Source organism: Meriones unguiculatus, chromosome 8, assembly GCF_030254825.1.
Source record: "Meriones unguiculatus strain TT.TT164.6M chromosome 8, Bangor_MerUng_6.1, whole genome shotgun sequence".
NCBI lineage: Eukaryota > Metazoa > Chordata > Mammalia > Rodentia > Muridae > Meriones > Meriones unguiculatus.
Genome location: NC_083356.1, coordinates 77,077,118 through 77,097,120, shown reverse-complemented (window position 1 = coordinate 77,097,120; position 20,003 = coordinate 77,077,118). Strand labels below are relative to the sequence as shown.

The 20,003-nt window shown below is 46.8% G+C and overlaps 1 protein-coding gene across 10 annotated transcripts in view; it reads left to right on the top strand.

Annotated features, from left to right (window-relative positions):
• The window catches only part of Gapvd1 (GTPase activating protein and VPS9 domains 1), a 79,313-nt gene extending 66,938 nt beyond the window's left edge, over positions 1–12,375 (top strand). For all 10 annotated transcript variants that reach the window (XM_060389990.1, XM_060389994.1, XM_060389992.1 and 7 more), the window contains 6 exons: positions 374–533; positions 1,869–2,056; positions 5,141–5,354; positions 8,744–8,816; positions 9,946–10,143; positions 10,399–12,375. In XM_060389990.1, coding sequence (XP_060245973.1) covers positions 374–533; positions 1,869–2,056; positions 5,141–5,354; positions 8,744–8,816; positions 9,946–10,143; positions 10,399–10,539 — 974 coding nt within the window. In that variant the 3' untranslated portion in view covers positions 10,540–12,375. The remainder of the gene's footprint in view (positions 1–373; positions 534–1,868; positions 2,057–5,140; positions 5,355–8,743; positions 8,817–9,945; positions 10,144–10,398) is intronic.
• Positions 12,376–20,003: the final 7,628 nt, after the last annotated feature.

The window sequence follows — 20,003 nt, the reverse complement described above, 5'->3', positions numbered from 1 at the left end:
GTCCTCTAAGGATACTTTAATTTCTCGCTCTCTCTCTTTTTTTTTTTTAAATGTATTTATGTGTCTGCCATCTGTGTTGGGTACTCACAGAGGCCAGAAGGGGGCAGTAGAGCTCCTGGAGCTGGAGTTCAGACAATAAGAAGCTGCCGGGGGTGGGAGCTGCTGTGAGCAGGTCCTCTGGGAAAGCAGCACATGCTTTTGACCCTGAGCCATATCCCCAGCTCCTGGTACCTTGATTTCTAATTGTTTATTTTCTAACCAAGAGTGGCAATACTGCTTGGTTCTAATGGTTTGTGGTACAGAAAAATTGACATCCCAAACGCTGAGAGGTTGTGCACACCCTAACAGAATTCTTGTTTGTGTTTGTTTTTAGACAATGAAATTGTATGCTTCTTAAAAGTTCAAATAGCTGAAGCAATTAATTTACAAGATAAGAACTTAATGGCTCAACTTCAAGAAACAATGCGTTGTGTGTGCCGCTTTGACAACAGGACATGTAGAAAGTTGCTGGCATCCATTGCTGAAGACTACAGGTACCGTTCCCAGCCTGGCCAGTTCATAGAGCTGACTAAGAACTGGCGATGCTTTGTTTTGTTTGGTTAGAGGGAGGCTTTTTCTTGTGTGTTTTAGTTGGTCTTTATTGAAGAAATGACTATAGTGTTATTACAGAGTGCATGATTATGTTTACTTGGGTAGAGGCTTTTTGTTTATTTGGTTGGTTGGTTGTTTTTTTGAGACAGGGTTTCTCTGTGTTGTCTTAGACTATCTTTGTAGACCAGGCTGGCCTCGAACTCACAGAGATTTACCTTCCTTTTCCTCCCTGAGTGCTGGGATTACAGATGTGCGCCACTGGCACCCAGCTGCCTTTTTCTTTTGAAACAGGATCTCTTACTGAACCTGAAGCCTGCAGTTTTGGCTAGTCAAGCACACAGGATCCATAAATATCTGCTTCCTCCAAGATGGACAAATACATACCAAGGTTGGCTTTTGCCTGGTTGCTGGAGAACCAAACTCAGGGCATCATAATTGTACTTTACTCATTTAACCATTTCCCAAAACTCTTCTTTACCCGTGTTTATGAAAAGCTGAAGTAAATTACTCTTCTTTATTAGCAAGAACTGTTGGTTTACAACGTTTTTTAAGCTATGTTGCTTAAAGCCTCTATCCAAGTCAGGAGGGGATGGTGCATTCCTTTGATTCCAACACGGGAGGCAGAGGCAGGTGAGTCTCTACGAGTTCAAGGACAGCCTGGTCTATAGAGCAAGTTCCAGGACAGCCAAGGCTACAGAGAAACCCTGTCTTGAAAAAAACCAAAAACCGAAACCAAACCAAAACAACAACAAAAAAGGCGACCAGAGAGGCAGAGATGGTCTTAGGAATTGTTACTGTGTTTTGCCGCCAAGTCCTTGCCAGTTTGGGGGAAATGTGAGTGGTGCACTTAGGCAGAATGGAGGCTGCCAGCCTTCCGGGACCCTGTTACACTAACACTATAAGTGGTGGTGGTTATTTAATGATCTAGTGCATATGATTGTATTTTGTTACAGCAGCCAATTTTTTGTTAAGTGTGGGGTCCTGCTAGCATGGAGACCGTGCTTTTGTATTAAATGAAATGAGCCTGCAAAGGGCCTTAGAGACATGTAGTAACTTAGGTGCTGATGATAATGTGCCACAAAAACATGCACAAGGGCTTTCTTTCTTGAGCTGGCAGCATGAATAGTTCCCAAGATGCTTGTCTATAGCCTCTTGTGCCAACTTATAAAAACCAGACTCTGTGAAGTAATTGTTTTAAAAAATTAAGACTCTTAGTTGCTGAGGAAAGTATATGCTGTTATACATCTGATTTCAGTAGCACTGCTTTATTCTTTCAGAAAAAGAGCCCCATATATTGCTTATCTTACCCGCTGTCGACAAGGACTGCAGACTACACAGGCTCACTTGGAAAGACTCCTGCAAAGAGTTTTGCGAGACAAAGAGGTGGCCAATCGGTACTTTACCACTGTCTGTGTGAGGTTACTGCTTGAGAGCAAAGAAAAGAAGATCAGGGAGTTCATTCAAGGTAACTGAATGCATTCAGACAGACCTCTCCTCAGCCAGTGAGATGGGGAGAACTGTTTTGCTTTGCACGTTTATGGACAAGCTTGTGTGCCTTACAACAGTTCCTTAAATTGTCTTCTTCCTTACTGCGTCCCTCTCTTGCTCCCTCCCTTCCTCTATTTTAAGATTTTGGGAGCTGATGAAGTGGATGGTTCAGCAGTTATGAGCACTGGCTGCTCTTCCTGAGGACCAGGGTTCAATTGTCACTACATGGCAATAGCTCATAATCATCTCTTAAGTCCACTTCCAGGGGATTTGCAATCTTCTAGCCCATGCAGGCACCAGGCACAAACATGGTGCACAGACAAATGCAGGCAAAACACCCATCCATAGTGAAAATAACCACAGCAACAATAGTAAAATAGGAGATGTTTAGTATTTGTGTGCACATGTGGGGTGTGTGTGTGTGTGTGTGTGTGTGTGTGTGCGCGCGCGTGCGCGCGTTGTCTGTGTCTGTGTGTGTCAGTGTAAGCCAGAAGAGGGATCAGATCTCTTTATATTTAAGTTACAAGGAGTTGTAAGCCTCCTAACATGGGTGCTGGGAACCAAACTTCCATCCTCTGGAAGAACAGCAAACTGCTTTTAGCTGCTAAGCTGCTCTCTAGCTTCTTTTAAATTTTAGTTTTCACTACTTTTATTTTTAGTTTTGTGGGATTGGTGCATGCCACATATGTAATAAGACAGGTGTGCATGTGATACACAGACATGCATGCAAGCAAAACCCTCATCTTCATTGGAAAAATAAGTTGTTTTTTAAGTAAATAATAAAGGAATTTATCAAAGAAAGAAAGAAACCCAAAAGGTTCCCTACACTATGATGAAGGAACTCTATACTGCAGATAGGCTACCTGAAACACAGCCATAGACATCAGTCACCCCAGATAGGGTCAGCCAGTGTGCAATTTGGGGGCTGCCAGTTGAAGAGACCTCATCAAGAACTCACAGACAGTGAAGCGGTGTGCTGCTGCCTGTCCAGCAGAGGGAAGACCAGATCCTTATCCTTTGTGGTTGTCAGCTTTCACTGGTCTGCTCCACAGTGCTGCTCTGTTCTATGAACAAGGGATCTAGCTCAGGATGGGTAGGGAAAGCCACTCTGTGTCTGCTGCTCTGTGCTGGGAGTGAAAACTGAAGGTTTGGAAGTCGATCTCTGTGTGCTAGGCAACCTGCTGCTCAGAATGGGAGGGTAACAACAGACCTTGACAACCCTGCCTCCAGGATCTGCTTCCCGCCTAGGTATATATTATCACACTGCAGAGAGTGCTAATTCAGTACAACCAGATGCTGAGATTGCATAGAGATCCAACAGCAATGTCACTTTCATGTTTTTGGATTTTTTTTTTTTTAGGTGGGTGGATTAACACTGTCTCACTATGTAGTCCTGGCTGGCCTTGAAATCACAGAGATCCTCCTGTCTCTGCCTCTCGAAATCTGGAGATTAAGTTGCATGATAGCATGCCCTGCTCTTAATAAACTTTGAAGCCCCAACCTATGATGTAGCACTTAGGAGGCTGAGAGAGGAGGATTGTGAATTTAAGTCAGTCTTTGCTACAAAGAGACTATCTCAAAGGAAAAAAACAAAAACATAGGCATAGTGGTATCATTCTGTAATACAAGCTGCCCAGGAGGCTGAGGTAGGAAGATCACAAGTTCAAGGCTTTCCTGGCTGTTGAGTGAGTTTGAGATCAGGGAGGATTAGAAATGAATTCAAGGCTAGCCTGGACAACTAATAAGACCCTCTGTCTCAAGATTAAAAGCAAAAGCAAGCTAGGCTATGGTGGCATATGCCTTTAATCGCAGCATTCAAGAGGCAGAGGCAGGCGTGTTTCTGTGAGTTTGAGGCCAGCCTGGTCTACAGAGGGAGTTTCAGGACAGCCAGGGCTACCCCCCCCAAAAAAAAAAAGGCAACGTAGAGTCTTCCAGAGGACCTGGGTTCAATTCTCAGGACCCACATGGCAGCTCACAACCATCTATAACTCTAGTTCCAGAAGGTTTGACACCCTCTTCTGGCTTCTGCACTCTTCTGCAGTATATACACAGGCAAAACACCTATATGCATTTAAAAGAAAATTGGAGATGTTAAAATTTTGGGTCTCCTTTTTTCTTATTTATTTATCTATTTATTTATTTTCTTTCTTTCTTTTCTTTTCTTTCTTTATTATATTTGATTCAAAATCGCATATAGCCTAGTCTAGCTTTAAACTCATTGTGTAGTTTTGGCTAGCCATGAACTATGCTTATCCTTTTCCCTCTTACTTCCAAGTGTTGGCATTAAAGACGTTTTGAGGCAATCTCAGTGTATCTCAGGCTGGCCTCCAGCTTTTGGCCTTCCCACCCCAGCCTTCCAAATGATGAGAATGTAGGCATTTGTCACCATACCCAAGTTATAATGTGTATATTTTATAACAACCCCTTGTGTTTAAATGTCTTACTTTTCCATGCTTTTGATATTTTGGCTTTAAGATTATGGTGTTCCTGTCATTTGTTAACTAGAATGATTTCCATAGATTACCTTCCTCTTCTCTTCATGATAGTCATACTCTGGTGAGACTCCACAGTTGAGACTTAAACTGTGCATATGCCGTATGGATAAGTGAGCTATAAATGAGGTAACTGATGAGCAGGCTGTGTCCACAGTGTGGTTGTCCTAACCAAAAGGATAGCTCATGTCAGGGCTGGGTGGAATGAGAGTTTCTAGATTTTTTTTCATGCTATTCAGAACAGTTTAAAGCTTAGGAACAGTGAGTGAAGGCATTTGTCACCAAGCTTGATGACCTGAGCTTGATTCCTGGGACTCATACGGTAGATAAACCAACTCATACAAGTGGCCTCTGGCCTCCACGGTGTGCCATGGCAGGTAAATGTAAAAAAGGGGGGGAGAGAGAGAGAGATAAAAATAATATTTGCAAATGTTTATTTCCAGAACTTTTCCATTTAATACTTTACGTAAGAATAATGGAAACAAAAATAAAGATATGAGGGTCTGCTGTAGCTCCCCTTTAGTGTTAACTTCTATGACATATTTTAAAGATTACTGTTTTTCTTGGAGACTTTCAGAAACTTACTGCTGCTGATGATAAGACTGCTCAAGTGGAGGATTTTCTACAGTTCCTCTACGGTGCAATGGCTCAGGACGTCATCTGGCAGAATGCCAGCGAGGAGCAGCTGCAGGATGCCCAGCTGGCCATTGAGCGGAGTGTAATGAATCGGATCTTCAAACTTGCTTTCTACCCTAACCAGGATGGGGACATCCTTCGAGACCAGTGAGTACTGTGCTGCATGTCTGTGCTGGTCTTAAATTATAGGTTTGGTTTGCTGTGCAATAGTAAACAAAATGTATCTGCTACCACTTACACTCATCTGAGTTATGTAATCAAAGTGGGTGCTCATCTGCAGTTTGAGGGCTTGTGCCAGTGGGAAAAGATAGCTTTTCTGAAAGCATCTGCTATGTACCTGCCTCACATGTTCTGTGGAATGAGTTCTTCACAATTGTTTGGTCTTGACCCAGTCTTCACTTTCTTAGGAACCCATTTCCTTTCTACTTTAAATTGCTCCTGCTTGTACATGTACTAGTTTTGTGGTTGTCATTTGCCATTTGTTTGAGTCATGGTTTCATGTGTGGTTGTTTTTGTTTGTTTGTTTACTTTTTTACTTTTTGGTTTTTTAAGACAGGGTTTCTTTTTGTAGCCTTGGGTGTCCTAAACTCACTTTGTAGATCAGGCTGGCCTCAAACTCACAGAGATCCACCTGCCTCTGCCTCTTGAGTGCTGGGACTAAGGCCTGTGCCACCATGCCTGGCCTGGTTTCTTCTTTCTTTTCTTTCTTTCTTTTTTTTTTTTTTTTATATTTATTTATTTTATGTATGAGTAGTTTACCTGCACACCAGAGGAGGGCATCAGATCCCAGTATACATGGTTGTGAGCCACCATGTTGTTGCCAGGAATTGAACTCAGGACCTCTGGAAGAGCAGGCAGTGAGTGCTTTTAACTGCTGAGCCATCTCTCTTATAATTTTTTAAAGATCTTTGGTTTTTTTTGGGTTTTTTTTTGGGTTTTTAAGATTTATTTTTATCTTATCTGTATTAGTGTTTGGCCTGCATGTGTACCATGTGTGTGTCTGGTGCCCTCAGAGGTCCGAAGAAGGTATCAGGTCCTCTGGAGCTGGAGTTAAGAGGTGGTTGTGAGCTGCTGTGTAGGTGGTGGGAACCTAGCCAAGGCCCTGTCAAGAGTAGCCAGTACCCATAACCCGGAGCCATTTCCAGTAGCTCTGACCTTTTGAGCCTGGTAGTTATTTAATACAGGAACCTGTCCTGGATATGGTAGGTGGTGAGCAGTACTCATGGCCCATAACATCCAGCCAGTTATGACAACTGAAAGCATCTCTAGACACTGCCAGACAGTCCCTCATTTACATCCTTCCACTATGAAGGCTTGACCTCTGGGCCTGTGCACACTTGGCAGGCACTCTTCTCTGTGTGTGTGTGAGGTGCATGTGGAGGCCACGGGTCAACATCATGTGTTTTTTTTTTCAGTTGCTCTTCACCTATTTTTAAAGACAAGGTGTCTGCTGAATGTGAGGCTCTAGAACTCAGCTTACCTGACTGTCGAGCAAGCCGCAGGGATCCTACTGTCTCCACCATTGCAGCGCTGGGATGACAGGCATGCATGGAGGCTAGGCATTCAAACTTAGGTCTTCATTTTCACTTTGCAAGTGTTTTCCCAGTTTTGCCATCTTTGCAACCTTCCCCTGTTCTTGCTCAGTCTTTCTCGAGATCACACACACTTTTCTTTACTGGGTTGTGCCTGCCATGAGAGAAGGAAGTACTGCTTGTAAACCAGGTCTGGTGTCTTATGCCAGTGAGCCCAGCGCTTGGGCAGCTTAGGCAAGAGGCTCATCTCAAAGTAAGGGCAGCACAGGCTACAATGTGAGATCCTGTTCCCTGTGAAAACAAACAAACAAAGGAACAAACCCACTTTTATTCTCCACTGTGCCATTGCCCCAAGAACAGGGCTTGGCTTCTGAAATGGGCTCGTTATGTATTTATTGAGAATTAATAGCTATGTATTTGGATATCTGCAGGCATCCATAGTTGTATGGTGTGTGACCTGTACTGAAAGAAAGCTGTCTTTAAAAGTATCTTGCAGGCTGCAGATGTAGTCTGTGGTAGGCTACAAAGGCTCTGAGTTTGAACCGAGTAGTATAAGTAAAAGAGCAGCCTGAGCCAGGCAAGGTGACACATATTTCTGGGGAGGCAAGTCCATAATAAAACCTTTCCTTAAAAAACAAAACAAAACAATCTGTTGGGCGGCAGGGTGAGGTAGAAAAGTGGAGTGTAGAGAACTTGGCCTTCTTCCTCCGGTCTTTTCTTGAGTACTGCCGCACAGTCCTGTTTCTGCCTGAACATACTGACATTGTCACCATGCTGTCTAGCAATGACAGTGACTTTGGTGCCCGTGGACCCTCAAGAATCCATGTGGTGGGTAGGATCTCAAGGAAGGTTATTAGTTATTTTTTTGCTTTTTACTGATTTTGTGTGTGTGAATTGGTGCACACACAGTGGATAGGACCCAGGGTTTCCTGTGTGCTCTACCACTGAGCTGCGCCCAAGTTACATTTTGAGGAGTTGCACACGTGTTTGAGAGAATGTACCTTCCTGTGAAGTGAAGTGGGCACTGGGATTGCTCCAGCCTCCCGCTAAGGGCCCTAGTCTCAGGCTGCTTCCTTACCATAGGCCCATTTCCTCTTCAGAGCACCTGCTTGCAAATCTGGCATGTGGTATGGAGCTGGGATGTTGAAGTTATGTGTACCACAGAGAGTTTATTCCTATCCATTGTTCCATCCATTTCTGCAGGTTTTACAGAGTTTGGGGAGCAAACTGATCTCTAGAGAGCATCAGAAGCCAGGAGGCTGGGGTTAGCCCCTGCTGAAGCAGGTCCTTAGCTTTTAAAATCCTAATTACATTCATCAAAATGAAGGGCTGGGCAGCTAGGCAGGTCTTTGCTTTCTGGCCTGTGGTAACTCCTGCTTATCACTTCTCTCTTCTCTTACTACCTTTCCTTCACTGAACAGTGTGTCCAAACTCAGGGTCCCATTACTGGCATCCTCCACACTCCTGCATCCTCTCTGCTCACTCAGCATTTCTTTATTTCTTTTTTAAAAAAGATTTATTTTTATTTATGTGTTCATCTGTGTAATTGTATGCATGTGTGTACGAGGGCCAGTGCCCTGCAGCATGAGCTGCCTAACTTGGGTGCTGAGAGCAGAACTTGGGTTCTCTGGAAGAGCAGATGGTCTCAATATGTAGTCCAAGCTGATGCTGGCCTTGACTTCTTGATCCTTGTCCCTTGACCTCTGCCTGGAATCACAGGCTTCCACTGCCATGCTTGGACTTCGATATGACCTTTTTTGTTGTTCTTGTTTTTTGAGACTGTTTTCTACATAGGTTAGGCTGTCCTTTAACTTACCTTGTAGCATATGCTGAGCTCAGATAAGGCTTTTAAATGAAGTATACCTACAACTAAGAGAGTCTTAACCTAATGTAATCTATATTTAGAAGTGAGTCTAAAATACTTTGTTTGGATAAAAGACAATTGAGACTATTTGTATACTTGCAGAAATGTGCATTTACATATGAATTTTGGGTGGTTTTCAGGGTTCTACATGAACATATCCAGAGATTATCCAAAGTAGTGACTGCAAACCACAGAGCTCTGCAGATTCCAGAGGTAATACGAGTTTGTGTGTAGTGTGTGTGGTGTACATGGAGAGTTACCACTTTGGCAAGGCACCCAGGTGCCCCAAGATAGAAGAGCCTCAGCTGTTCTTCGTTTAATTGTTGCTGTTGAGAGGATAGCTCTGGGATTTAACTTCCTTTGTGTGGAAAAGGATCTCAGTGGAGGATTGGGGAGAGCCTGCAGGAGAGTTCCCCTCAAAGTAGCTCTGCCCGAGCACAGCTTCTGTCGCAGCTCTGCCCGAGCACAGCTTCTGTCGCAGCTCTGCCCTCCTGGGCAATGTGCTGCCCCTTCACACCTCAGATGGGTGTCCTGTCTAATGTGGGCTTCCAGGCAAGACCTGTTCCAGAAGATAATCCTGGGTCTGCATGGTCTCAGGACAACTACACAGATAGTTGTTACATTAGAGCTTTCTTCTGAGAGTCTGTAAGAAAGCTGCGTGATCAGCTATTTAGGGTTTCTGGCTGTTGTTAACAATTCCTTATAATGAAACATTAAGTACTGTAAAGTTTTACATTTTCTTTGGTATGGGTTTTTGTTGTTTGGTATTTATTTTTCTGTTTGTTTATTTAAGAGGGAGGTTATTTTTTGCCTGAGATAGGGTCTTACTTGAACTTTTGCTATCCTGAAACTCCTGTGTAGACCAGGCTGGCCTGAAACTCGGAGAGATCCTCCTGCCATTACCTCAAGAATAGAGACAGATTCTTATGTAGTCTGAGCTTGTAGTTAAAGCTTGCTGTGTTGCTAACACTGGCCTTACCCTTCTGATCCTCCTGCGGTGATTCCCCCAAGTGCTGGGATCACAAGCATGTGCCACCATCCTGGGCTTTGAATTAGTTTTTTTCTAGAAGCACCATCACTTTCTGCTGCTAGCTTGTCTGTGCTTTTGGAATCAGCTCATCCCAGCTTTGTAAGAAACACAGGCACGTTAAAGAGCTCCAGGTTCTGTGGCATACCATCTCGTGTCCAATGTCTAAGCTGCTGTCTTTTCAAATGCGAAGGGTTTATCTTGGGTGGGAGGGAAGGAAATACTTCCTTGTCAGCTTGCTGGGGCGGGCACCGTGGCTGCTCTGTACATTGTTGAATTCATGAGCCGAATGTTGTCTGCCATCTTGCCTATTAGGTTTATCTTCGCGAGGCACCGTGGCCGTCTGCACAGGCAGAAATCAGGACGATAAGTGCTTACAAAACCCCTCGGGACAAAGTGCAGTGCATCCTGAGGATGTGCTCCACCATCATGAACCTCCTGAGTCTGGCCAATGAGGACTCTGTCCCTGGGGCGGATGACTTTGTTCCTGTGTTGGTGTTCGTGTTGATAAAGGTGAGTCTCTTTCTTTTGTCTGATAGTTTCTGTGGCCTCCTGAGCAGGGAGGCCACATAGGTATACCAGGGTTCACAAGGCAATAGGTTTGAATCCTAGGCTCCTTTCTAAGACTTGAAGGTGCTTACTTCCAAAACAGTTCAGAGGCCTGAGGTGGCAACTCTTTGACAGATGATTGGAAGAACAGATGCTGGGATGGCTCTGGTGGAGCGCAGCACCCAGTGATGGGCTCTTTCTTATTTTCCACCTGTCTAGGCAAACCCACCCTGCCTGCTGTCTACTGTGCAGTACATCAGCAGCTTCTATGCCAACTGTCTGTCTGGAGAGGAGTCCTACTGGTGGATGCAGTTCACAGCAGCAGTGGAGTTTATCAAAACCATCGACGACAGAAAGTGACCAAGACCAGCCCCACCAAGGCAGCAGACTGTAGCCAGGAAACATATCTCTAAGAATGTGTAGTGGCTTCCTTGAAAGCTGAACATTGTTTTGTCTGATGCTGTATAGCTTCCAGATGTTTCCACATGGCTCTTCCTACGCAAATTAACAAGCTAGCACGCAGGTTCTCGTTCCTTTTGGTCTTTCTGAGTTGCATATTTTATTTCTTGTCCCCAAGTAGAGAGTAGTACTGTACTGCAAAAGGGACCATGTTTTTCAGGTGTTTTAAATTTTTAAAAAACAGAACAGAATCTTTTAGGAAATGTCCAGATCTCAGTTCATGGATTCCCCATTCGTCCCTATCGTTTTTAGAACAGTGTGCCTCTTCCAATCGCTGTATGTGCGTTAGGTCGTGAGGCCCGCTGCCCTGAGGGTCTCAGGAGGTGCACTGCAGCCTCCCTGTAGATACAGTCTCCTAATGAAAAGCCAAGAAGGAAATGTAAATATAATATATATTTATATTTGATGAATATGGGCATCTTCAGACTCTAATAAACAAGGACAGTTGCTGAGAGCAGGCTGTGACATTCCCTCTTGTGAAATGGTTTCCTTGACAAAATTTAAGCTGAGCTTAAAAGCAAAAGCAGAAATATTTATTAGTGTGTAATACAGTTTATTACTCTCCCTGTGTGGAGCTTGATGGGGAAGTCATGTAGGAGTGTGCTACCGTGGGCATGTGTCAGCCTGCACATGAGGACAGACTCTCCCGTGCATTACATAGGAAGAGCAGTACACACAGGTGTGCCATGTCCTTCGCACCTGCACACCGAGTAGAAGTCACAGATAGGGCTCCCTACAGACCCTTAATTGTCATCTGTTTTTGATGATTCTTCACATTGAATGCACAGACCAGGGATTCAGTGAATGTCATTTTTTAAAAACTAATTTGTATCGTCTGCTCTACTGATCCAGGTTTTACTAGTGTTAAACTATTTTGATCAGCCACACTATTCTTATGGGAAAAAGAAATCTATTTTGGCAGGTTTCTGTGCCTTTATTGCCCTCTTCTGGAAAAAAAAAAAAAGTATCTCTGTAGTTTGGTTTGCATTGTACATCAGTAATGAATCAGGAATGGGCTTTGGTGCCTGAGAAGCTGGCCAAGAAGGCACACCGAAGCTTCAAGCACAAGTCTTGTACATAGGCATCACTGACTGGGTTCACCTTGTATGTTTCCTAAACATGTTTAGCTTTTATGACAAATGCTGCAATCCCATACTTCCAAGTCCCTTGTGGTGGCAGCAATACAGGCATCTTCTAAGGGACCTGTGATGACCAGCCGTGAGCAGATGGATAGAGGCCGTCTGCTCCCCTCTCTGAGAAATCGGCCGCACCGTGCCAAAAGAAGCTGGGTTTTCTTCATGCTTCCACCTCTTCTCTTTCCTTTAAAATCCCCAAATAGGAATTTACATAGGAGTGTGAGGTGTGGTTTCTGCCTTTTAGGGAGAGATCAAAACTAAACTAGTATCACAAAATATCCTTGAAATGTTGGGTCAGGAAATCTATGTACTTCATGGGCTGTCATTGTCAATCTTGCCGTGGAGTTAGAAGTTACATCCCGTCGTAAGTACATTGCAAGCCAAAATCTGACATGGTTCTGCAACTAGATGGGACTCTAACATCTACTTCAGCATTTATTCAATAAATGTCAAGTCAACAGATTTTGAATAGTTGGAATTCATTGTTATGGGACTTAACTTGTAAATCATCGAGAGATTTTTTCTCTCTCTCTCTGTAATGGTAGCTAAATATATTCCATGTTATCACTGTGGAAATAAATATGAAGATGTGGACATTGCATCAGAGCTCTTTTCTGTGGAATGAAGGTGACGGATTTACATGTAAGGCTACACTGCCCAGGCCAGTGGTGAAGTACAGTCTGGCATTGGTGGCTCCTGTGGACTTGGGGTAGAGGCCAGCATTCACATCACTGCTTTGCATTCAGGCCAGAATTTTTTTTTTCCCTCCAGATTTATTTTATTTTATGTGTATAGGTGTTTTGCTTTTATGCCTGTCTGTGCACCAAATATGTGCAGTGGCCATGGAGTCCAGAAGGGCGTCAGCAAGTGGATTCTGTGTTTGCTGCGACTGGGGAGTGGGGGAATCAGGAACCGTTTGCTTGAAGCTAGTGCGTTTTCACACAGTGGTGAACTGTCGGGACCGAATGCCAAGGGCCTGAGAGGTGTGGCCCATACCTGTGAGCCTACCCGCAGAGCCTGAGGTTGGAGGACTGTCAGCCTGGGCTGCAGAGAAAGAGTTTCTCTCAAGTAAATAAAAATAAAAGTCCTTGAGAGCTTCGCCAGATGGGTGTTGGTGGACATTCCAGAAGCAGGTGGCTGGGAGTGGCGTTTTACTGGGAAAACACTTGGACAAATGAAGGTACGGTCTGCTGTGATGGGAGCAGAGCTCAGGGCGGGCAGCAGGTTCAGGTGACGGAGGTTCCTTGTGTGAGTTATGGGCTGGGTGGCAGGGTCCCTTTTAACCCCTTTCTGCTGAGATGACACCGGCCTCCACTGATGTCTGCTGTGCATCTCTGTATTCACAAAGTCTTGGGCTGGCTTTGGTCCAGTGAGCATTGCCCTATGTAAGGCTAGGTCCATGAGCCTGCCTCCCTGTCCTGTTACTCTGTATGGTGTCAGTCTGGGAACCGGATCAACAGGGACAGTGTTCTCCCTCACCGCTGTGTCTCTGTTCAGAACCACTGGTGAAAATGTGCTTCACTTAACTGTTACTGGTGTTCTCTATGAGTTTATACTTAGGAAATAGCTATAGATACTTGTCCATATGGAAGATTGCAAACTTGAGGCCAGCATGAGCTATATAACAAGACTGTCTCGACGAAAACCTTGCTTTATATGATCCTAGAAGGAACTAGAATGACCCAGCAGTCCTTGAGCGGAACAGCTACTGTCTTAGCACATTTCCTGCCTGACCCCAGACTAGGTACTCGTTGCCCTTTTTTGTTGGCGCCCAGCTGCAGTATTCGTGAACACCTCTGTTAACTTACTGGAGGCGAGTTGTTGAGGGATGGCAAGCTGCAGGGCAGATGCCCTCCATAGGGTTTTTCTTGCCTGTGGGACAGTGCTTTCCCTGTAAAACACAAGCTTCTGATTTGAAAGGAAGCACCTGAAAGCTCAGTTTTCCTTCAGCGATGGTTGGAGTTAAAAACATGACTCTGACTTGCCAGGATTTGAGAAAATCCAACATCTTTTGCTGAGTGTGTTGGGTGCCTGGTTGGGAGCCAAGAAAGCTCATTTCAGAGACAGAAGCTTAAAATGCAAGCTTTATTTAGTTTGGGTGCAGGGAGGCAGGCAGCCAGTTCAGGATTTGAACCAAGTCCTCAAAGGGTGATTGTACGACACTTTAAAGGATGGGAGCAGGGTCATGATGGGCTATTGTATTGACCAATCATATTTTGACACAAGGGGTTGAGCAAGGAAGTGAACGTGGGTGACTGGGCCTTTCCAGGTCACCTGGTTTCAGGACCCTCCACTCAGCTTTTTGCAGTCATGTCCTCTCTTGGAGTTTGGCCTAGAATTTTAGAATGACAGGGGAACAAAGGAGTGGGCAATCAAGACAGGCAACACATGAACAACCTGTGTGCCTTAGTTTAGATAATGGATGGTGGCACCTTCCCTCTTTACATCCTTTACTGATTAACAGACAAATGTGAAACACCTGAAGAAGCAGGATAGGAGTTGAGCCCTGGGGCCTAGGACTGTGAACTCATTTTTGACCCTGCCAGCAAGATGGAACTTGTTTCTGAGGTGGTGGACCAACCAGGAAACTGTCTCCCGACAAGTGGAGGTGTGTGTGTCTCTTGCACGCCTGTTTGTGCCCTCCGTAAGGCTGTGGAGCTTCTGACTTGGGGTCTGCCTGCACTGCTGAGCTTCCTGGAGTGGAGCCCATCTCTCCTTCCCCACCTGAAGATGGAGTATGCTGCGGGCAGTCCAGACTTAGAAACGTGATTTATCAAGTGATCATGCTAGACAGTCTCTGGCTAAGTTAGAGATCAAAAAACAAAGAACAACTTGGCTGCAAGTTTTTTGGCCTGTAGACAACAAACTTGAAGTGCAGTGGCCTTAAGTCGGTTACCCAGAATCCCATGTGCTGCTGACTGATGCATGGAATTTTATGCCACTTGCGAGAATGTCCAAAGTGGTTTTTCACTTTAGCTTCCTTCGCTTTCCTGGGACTCATGACAAGATTTCTGTGACTAAGGTGTGTTGACAGATGGTGTTTCTTCTCTTGGTTCCTGACCAACCCAGTCAAGGGAGCTGATGTGACCATCCATGACCAAATTAATTATCATCTTTGGGGGTGTACTCCTAAAATTGGATTTTTTTTTTTTTGAGACAGTTTCTTCTGTATCCCTGACTAGGATTGGGACTTCTTTTTTTTTTTAATTTTAATTTTTATTAATTACAATTGGAACTTTTTAGAAAAAGTGCTTTATTGGGAAAGTTATGAGGGGTTTAGGTCCCAGTACTTATGAAAAAGTTCTAGTGTCCTTATACCTCCATAATCCCAGCTCAGAGGGATGAAGGACAAAAGAATCCCCGTCCAAGGGAGGCCCCCTGAGGCCTGCTGGCTGCCTGGCAGGTGAGAAAGAGGAAACGCTAGATTCAGGGAGGCCCTAGACCCTCCTCTACAGGAGTTGTTGACAGCGACAGAAGACGCCCAAAGCTCCCTCTCCCATGCCCACCTAACAGACGCACAAACAAGGCAATCTTAAAAGTAACAGCCAAGTCTGCGGTTGCCCGGAGCTCGGTTCTCTTTGGCTCTGTCTGTCTTTGCCAGTAAAGCCTGTCTTTCTTCCTACAGCTCCTCCAGCCACTCAGAATTGCCCCTTTCACCTTGGTTGTTACCTCTATCTCCTGTAAACATCCTTTCGGAGGACCCGGTGAGTCCTTCCTGCCCTCTCCAAATAAGACCTCATCCCTACTCAGGGCAGCTGTGGTCTCCTAGTGCTCCTCCTCGCTCTCCTGCAGTCACAGGCAAACCTCCCCAGATGTTTGCTGCTGGGGCTGGACAGCACAGATTTTCTTTTCAAATTGAGGCAAAGACCTGTCATTCAGGTACCTCCTCCCCAAACTGCAGTCAATGGCCGTTTCCAGCTTCTGGGGAGAGCGTGCCCGTAGCCTCTCCTGGCGCTGGTGGGCTGCAGGTGGGTGCAAGTGTGTACAGGTGGGCTGCAGATGCTTTAGCATCCTGGCCTGCACATCCGCGCCACATACCTTGTCCGAGCCGGGAAGGCAGGTCCGGGACCTGCTCTGCGTCCAGATCTCCGTGGTAGGCTGCGCATGCGCCGCCCCCCCCCATCCAGTCTCGCTTTTCTGCTGGGACTCAAAGGTAGTGACGGGGGAAAAACCTGTGCCTGCTGGGAATTACCAGGTGGGAAGCCGTGGATCAGAGGCAGTGCCTGGCGCCCTCTGTGTCCACGCAGCGCCCCTGGGGCCTCCGTGGCCCCCGCACGCGTGTTCGTAGCCGTGTCCAGCGCGTCAACGCGTCCGGGCAGTAGGACTGGCTCAGGTTAGGCGGCGTCTGCTGAGGGCTCTGCGGAGATCTGCCGTGGTCCCGGCAGCTTCCTCCCAGGCCTCCGCTCAGCCGCTCCTTGGGTGACACCTTGTGGCCAAGGACGGGTATAAAGCACCGGCTGGGAGGCCCTGTGGGTCTGGGCTGAACAGGTTGCTCCCAGCCTCCTGCACCGGGACAGCTCCACACAGACCCCAAACCCTGGACAGGTCCCACACGCGAATACACCAGGCTCCTCCCTGCCCACCCGCGTCGGCCGAGACAGACATCACACACACACACACACACCCGGCGTGTGAAGCTTATCCACGACAGCGCTGTCGAGGTTGCTGTCGCCTGCCTCGAGTTCATCCCGAAACCAGGGAGGCTTCACAGCCCAGTCTGCAGGGGTTGCTGCTGGAGGGTGCTGTGTGTAGTCACAGCGGTGCTGCCCCCGCTAAGCCCAGAGCTCCGCACGCGTCCCTCCCACAGCCTGGGCCTCACCGTGGGCCTCACTGTCCCGGTTCGCCTTTCACTATGCTGATAAAACACCCTGACAAAAAGCAAGTTACAAAGAGAAAGGCTTTGCGTGGCTTACAATTCCGACTCAAGCCAGGAACTGGAAACAACGGAGAGAGGGAACGCGGGGCACAGCCCCCTTCCTGGGCTCTGTACAGCCCAGGGCCCAGCCCTTGAAATACCTTCCAGGTGGCTCTACCCACAACGAACAGCCCAATTAAGACTCCCCCACCACAAACACGGGCAAGTCCATAGGCCGGTCTGGTCTAGACAACCCTTCACCTAGACCTTCCCAGGAGCTTGACAATCTGTCAAGCTGACAGTTAAAACCAACCATCAGGTAGGCTCTGTGGCATTGGACTTCTAACAAATGGGGTGGACATGGGAAGTAGGAAAAAACAAGAAACCGCACAGGAGCCTACTGCAGAGGGCCTCTGAAAGACTCTACCTAGCAGCTTATCAAAGCAGATGTTGAGACTCATAAGCAAACCTTCAGTAGAGTACACGGTTTCATAGGATAAAAGGGGGAGCTAGTATGCCCAGGAGAGGACAGGAGCTCCACAAGGACAAAATATATCAGGGCACAGGAGTCCTCTATGAGACTGTTTCTCCAACCGAGGACCATGTATGGATATAACCTAGAACCTCTGCTCGGATGTAGCCCACGGCAGCTCAGTATCCAAGTGGGTACCCTAGTAAGGGGAACAGGAAATATTTCTGACATGAACTCAGTGGCTGGCTCTTTGACCTCCCCTCCCCACCCCTGAGGGAGGAACAGCCTTGCTAGGCCACAGAGGAGGATGTTGCAGTCAGTCCTGAAGATACCTGATAAGCGAGGGTCAGATGGAAGGGGAGGAGGACCTCCCCTGCAGTGGACTTGGAAAGGGGCAGGGAGGAAATGAGAGAGGGAGGGTGGGATTGGGAGGGAATGAGAGAGGGGGGCTATGGTTGGGATACAAAGTAAATAACCTGTGATTAATATTAAAAAAATAAAAATTAAAAAAAAAGAATAAAAACAACCATAGCACCCAGGGAGGCTCAGAGACAAGAGGCAGCTCATCAAAGCTGTACAGAAATGAAGGGCTGATTTTGTAGGTCACCAGATGCTATAATTTTCAGAACAGAATCTGTTTGAGAGGTGCCCTCAAGCGAGTATTTTCACCATGAAATAATTCTATTGCAGCTCTAACCTCAATTTTAAATGGTTGCATATGACCTAATCTTATGGATATAATTTATCTATTTCCCTACTGGTGACTATTTGAAAATACTTGTTTTTTTTAAAAATGTATGTGTATATGTATGGCTGAGTGCATGTCTGTGCATCACGTGTGTGCAGTACCCATGAGGGCAAGAAGAGGGTGTTGGATCTCCCGAAAATAGAGTTACAGATGGTTGTGAGCCACCATGCAGGGGCTGGGACTCAAACGCAGGCCCTCTGCAAGAGCAGCCCTTAACCCCTGAGCTATCTCTCCAGCCCCACTGATGACTCTGTTGTTTGAGACAGGGTCTCATCATGTAGCCCTGGCTGTCCTGAAGCTCACTGTATAGACCAGGCTGGCCTCCATTTCAAGAGATCCTCCTGCCCCTGCTTCCTGAGTGCTGGAGTTAAAAGTGTGTGCTGCCATTCCTAGCTCTGATGACTATTTTTAAAAGAGAGAGAGAGCGAGAGAGGGAGGGAGGGAAGGAGAGAGACAGGTGTGGTGCATGTCTATAACCCCTGCACTTGGCAAGTGGGAGCAGGAAGATTAGAAGTTCAAGGTCATTCTCAGCTATCCAGTTTGTTCAAGTAGCCTGGGCTACTTGAGACCCTGAGCATGATGCCTGGGCATGATGGCAGACAGCTTTAAGTCCTAGCACTCTGGGGGCAGAGGCAGGCAGATCTGTGGGCTTGAGGCCAGCCTGATCTCCATAGTGAGTTCTAGGCCAGGGCTACATAAGACCCTGTCTTAAAACAACAAAACAAGATACAAAGTGAATAAATTGTAATAAATAATAATAATTTAGAAACATGAATAGTTCTTAGATATTATTTAAAAAAAAAATCTGGGCAATGGTGACACATACCTTTAATCACAGAGTCCTGCAGATCTCTATGAGTTCGAAGCCAGCCTGATCCAAAGCACTCATTCTAGGATGGCCTTGAAAAACCAAACGACAACAAAGCAAAACAACCAGAGACAAGAAAAAAAGAGGCAGAAACAGGAATCGAATCCAGATCTCAAGAATTCTCAGGTCTATTTTTAGCTACCTAGAACTCTAACCCCTTCCGCCTTCTGCAAAGGCGGTCTAAGAGGACTGTGGAGGATCAGGGGAGCCAGGGTGCAGGCAGAGCAGGCTGTGGAGAGTGATTTTTATGGCAGTGGCTCATGATCTTCGCCGTTGTGACCTCCTTCTGCCTGTGTCCCTTGGTACAGGGATGGACACTCTTAGTGTCCCAGTGTTAGGACTGGCATCCAGCAGGAATCCACAAGTCAAACTGGATTTTAGTCTCCGTGGGAGGAAGGAGCCGTGTTCCTGCTCGTGGCCCAGGTACATTAGCAGGGTCAGCGACACAGCAGAAGGGAACAAGCAGGTGACCTTCACCTCCTCCTGCTGCAGCTGGCTGGCACTGGACTTCCAGACAGGTCCTGGGGGAGACGGGCTGCTTGCAGGAGTGAGAGCAGGAGGGGAGTGGGGTGGCAGGGGAGGGGTGTTCCTTGCAGGTCCTGGGGAAAGCAGAAGGGTAGTGGCCGTGAAGGGGAGGGACAGATGAGGAGAGCCTCCAGGTGGCTGGGTGGAGAACCCTGCGAGGCGGCGGCCCCCTCTCCTCGCACAGATTGAGTCCATGATGAAGATGAATGGAACCCTTTTGGGTAGAAAACGTGGCAGCAATCAAGCCAGCTACCTGTGCCCAGGGTCCCTCCCACCAGCCCAGAACAGGGAAACATTAGGCTTCGAAATCGCAGCCCCACCACATGGTTAGCACAGGCACCGGGCAAAAACAGACCAGCAGCCTTGATTACAGGATAAACGGCCCAGGGTGCCAGCGAGCTTGGCACCGACAAGCCAACAGACGACAGCTTGCTCGAGAGCAGGTTGGCCCAGATGGGGGAGGACCCTCTGGCTCAGCCTGCACCTCACAGTGAAGTGGTCTGAATGACCAGAGCACCCTTCCGTCAGCGGTGGTGGTGGGGGGTCCTAACGGCCAGATGAGGGGGGAGAGGGGGTGCTGCTTTGTGTGTTGGTGGAGGAGGACAGCACTCACAGAGCCTACGCCGGGGGGGGGGGCACGGCCGACGAGGGCTCTGTGTCTTCCTCCTTCCAGCCCCACAAATCAAAATTTTTCTCAACATGTCCACTGCAGAGCGACAGCTGATCGTTCTGGTCACACAGGCACAAACACGCGTGCTCGC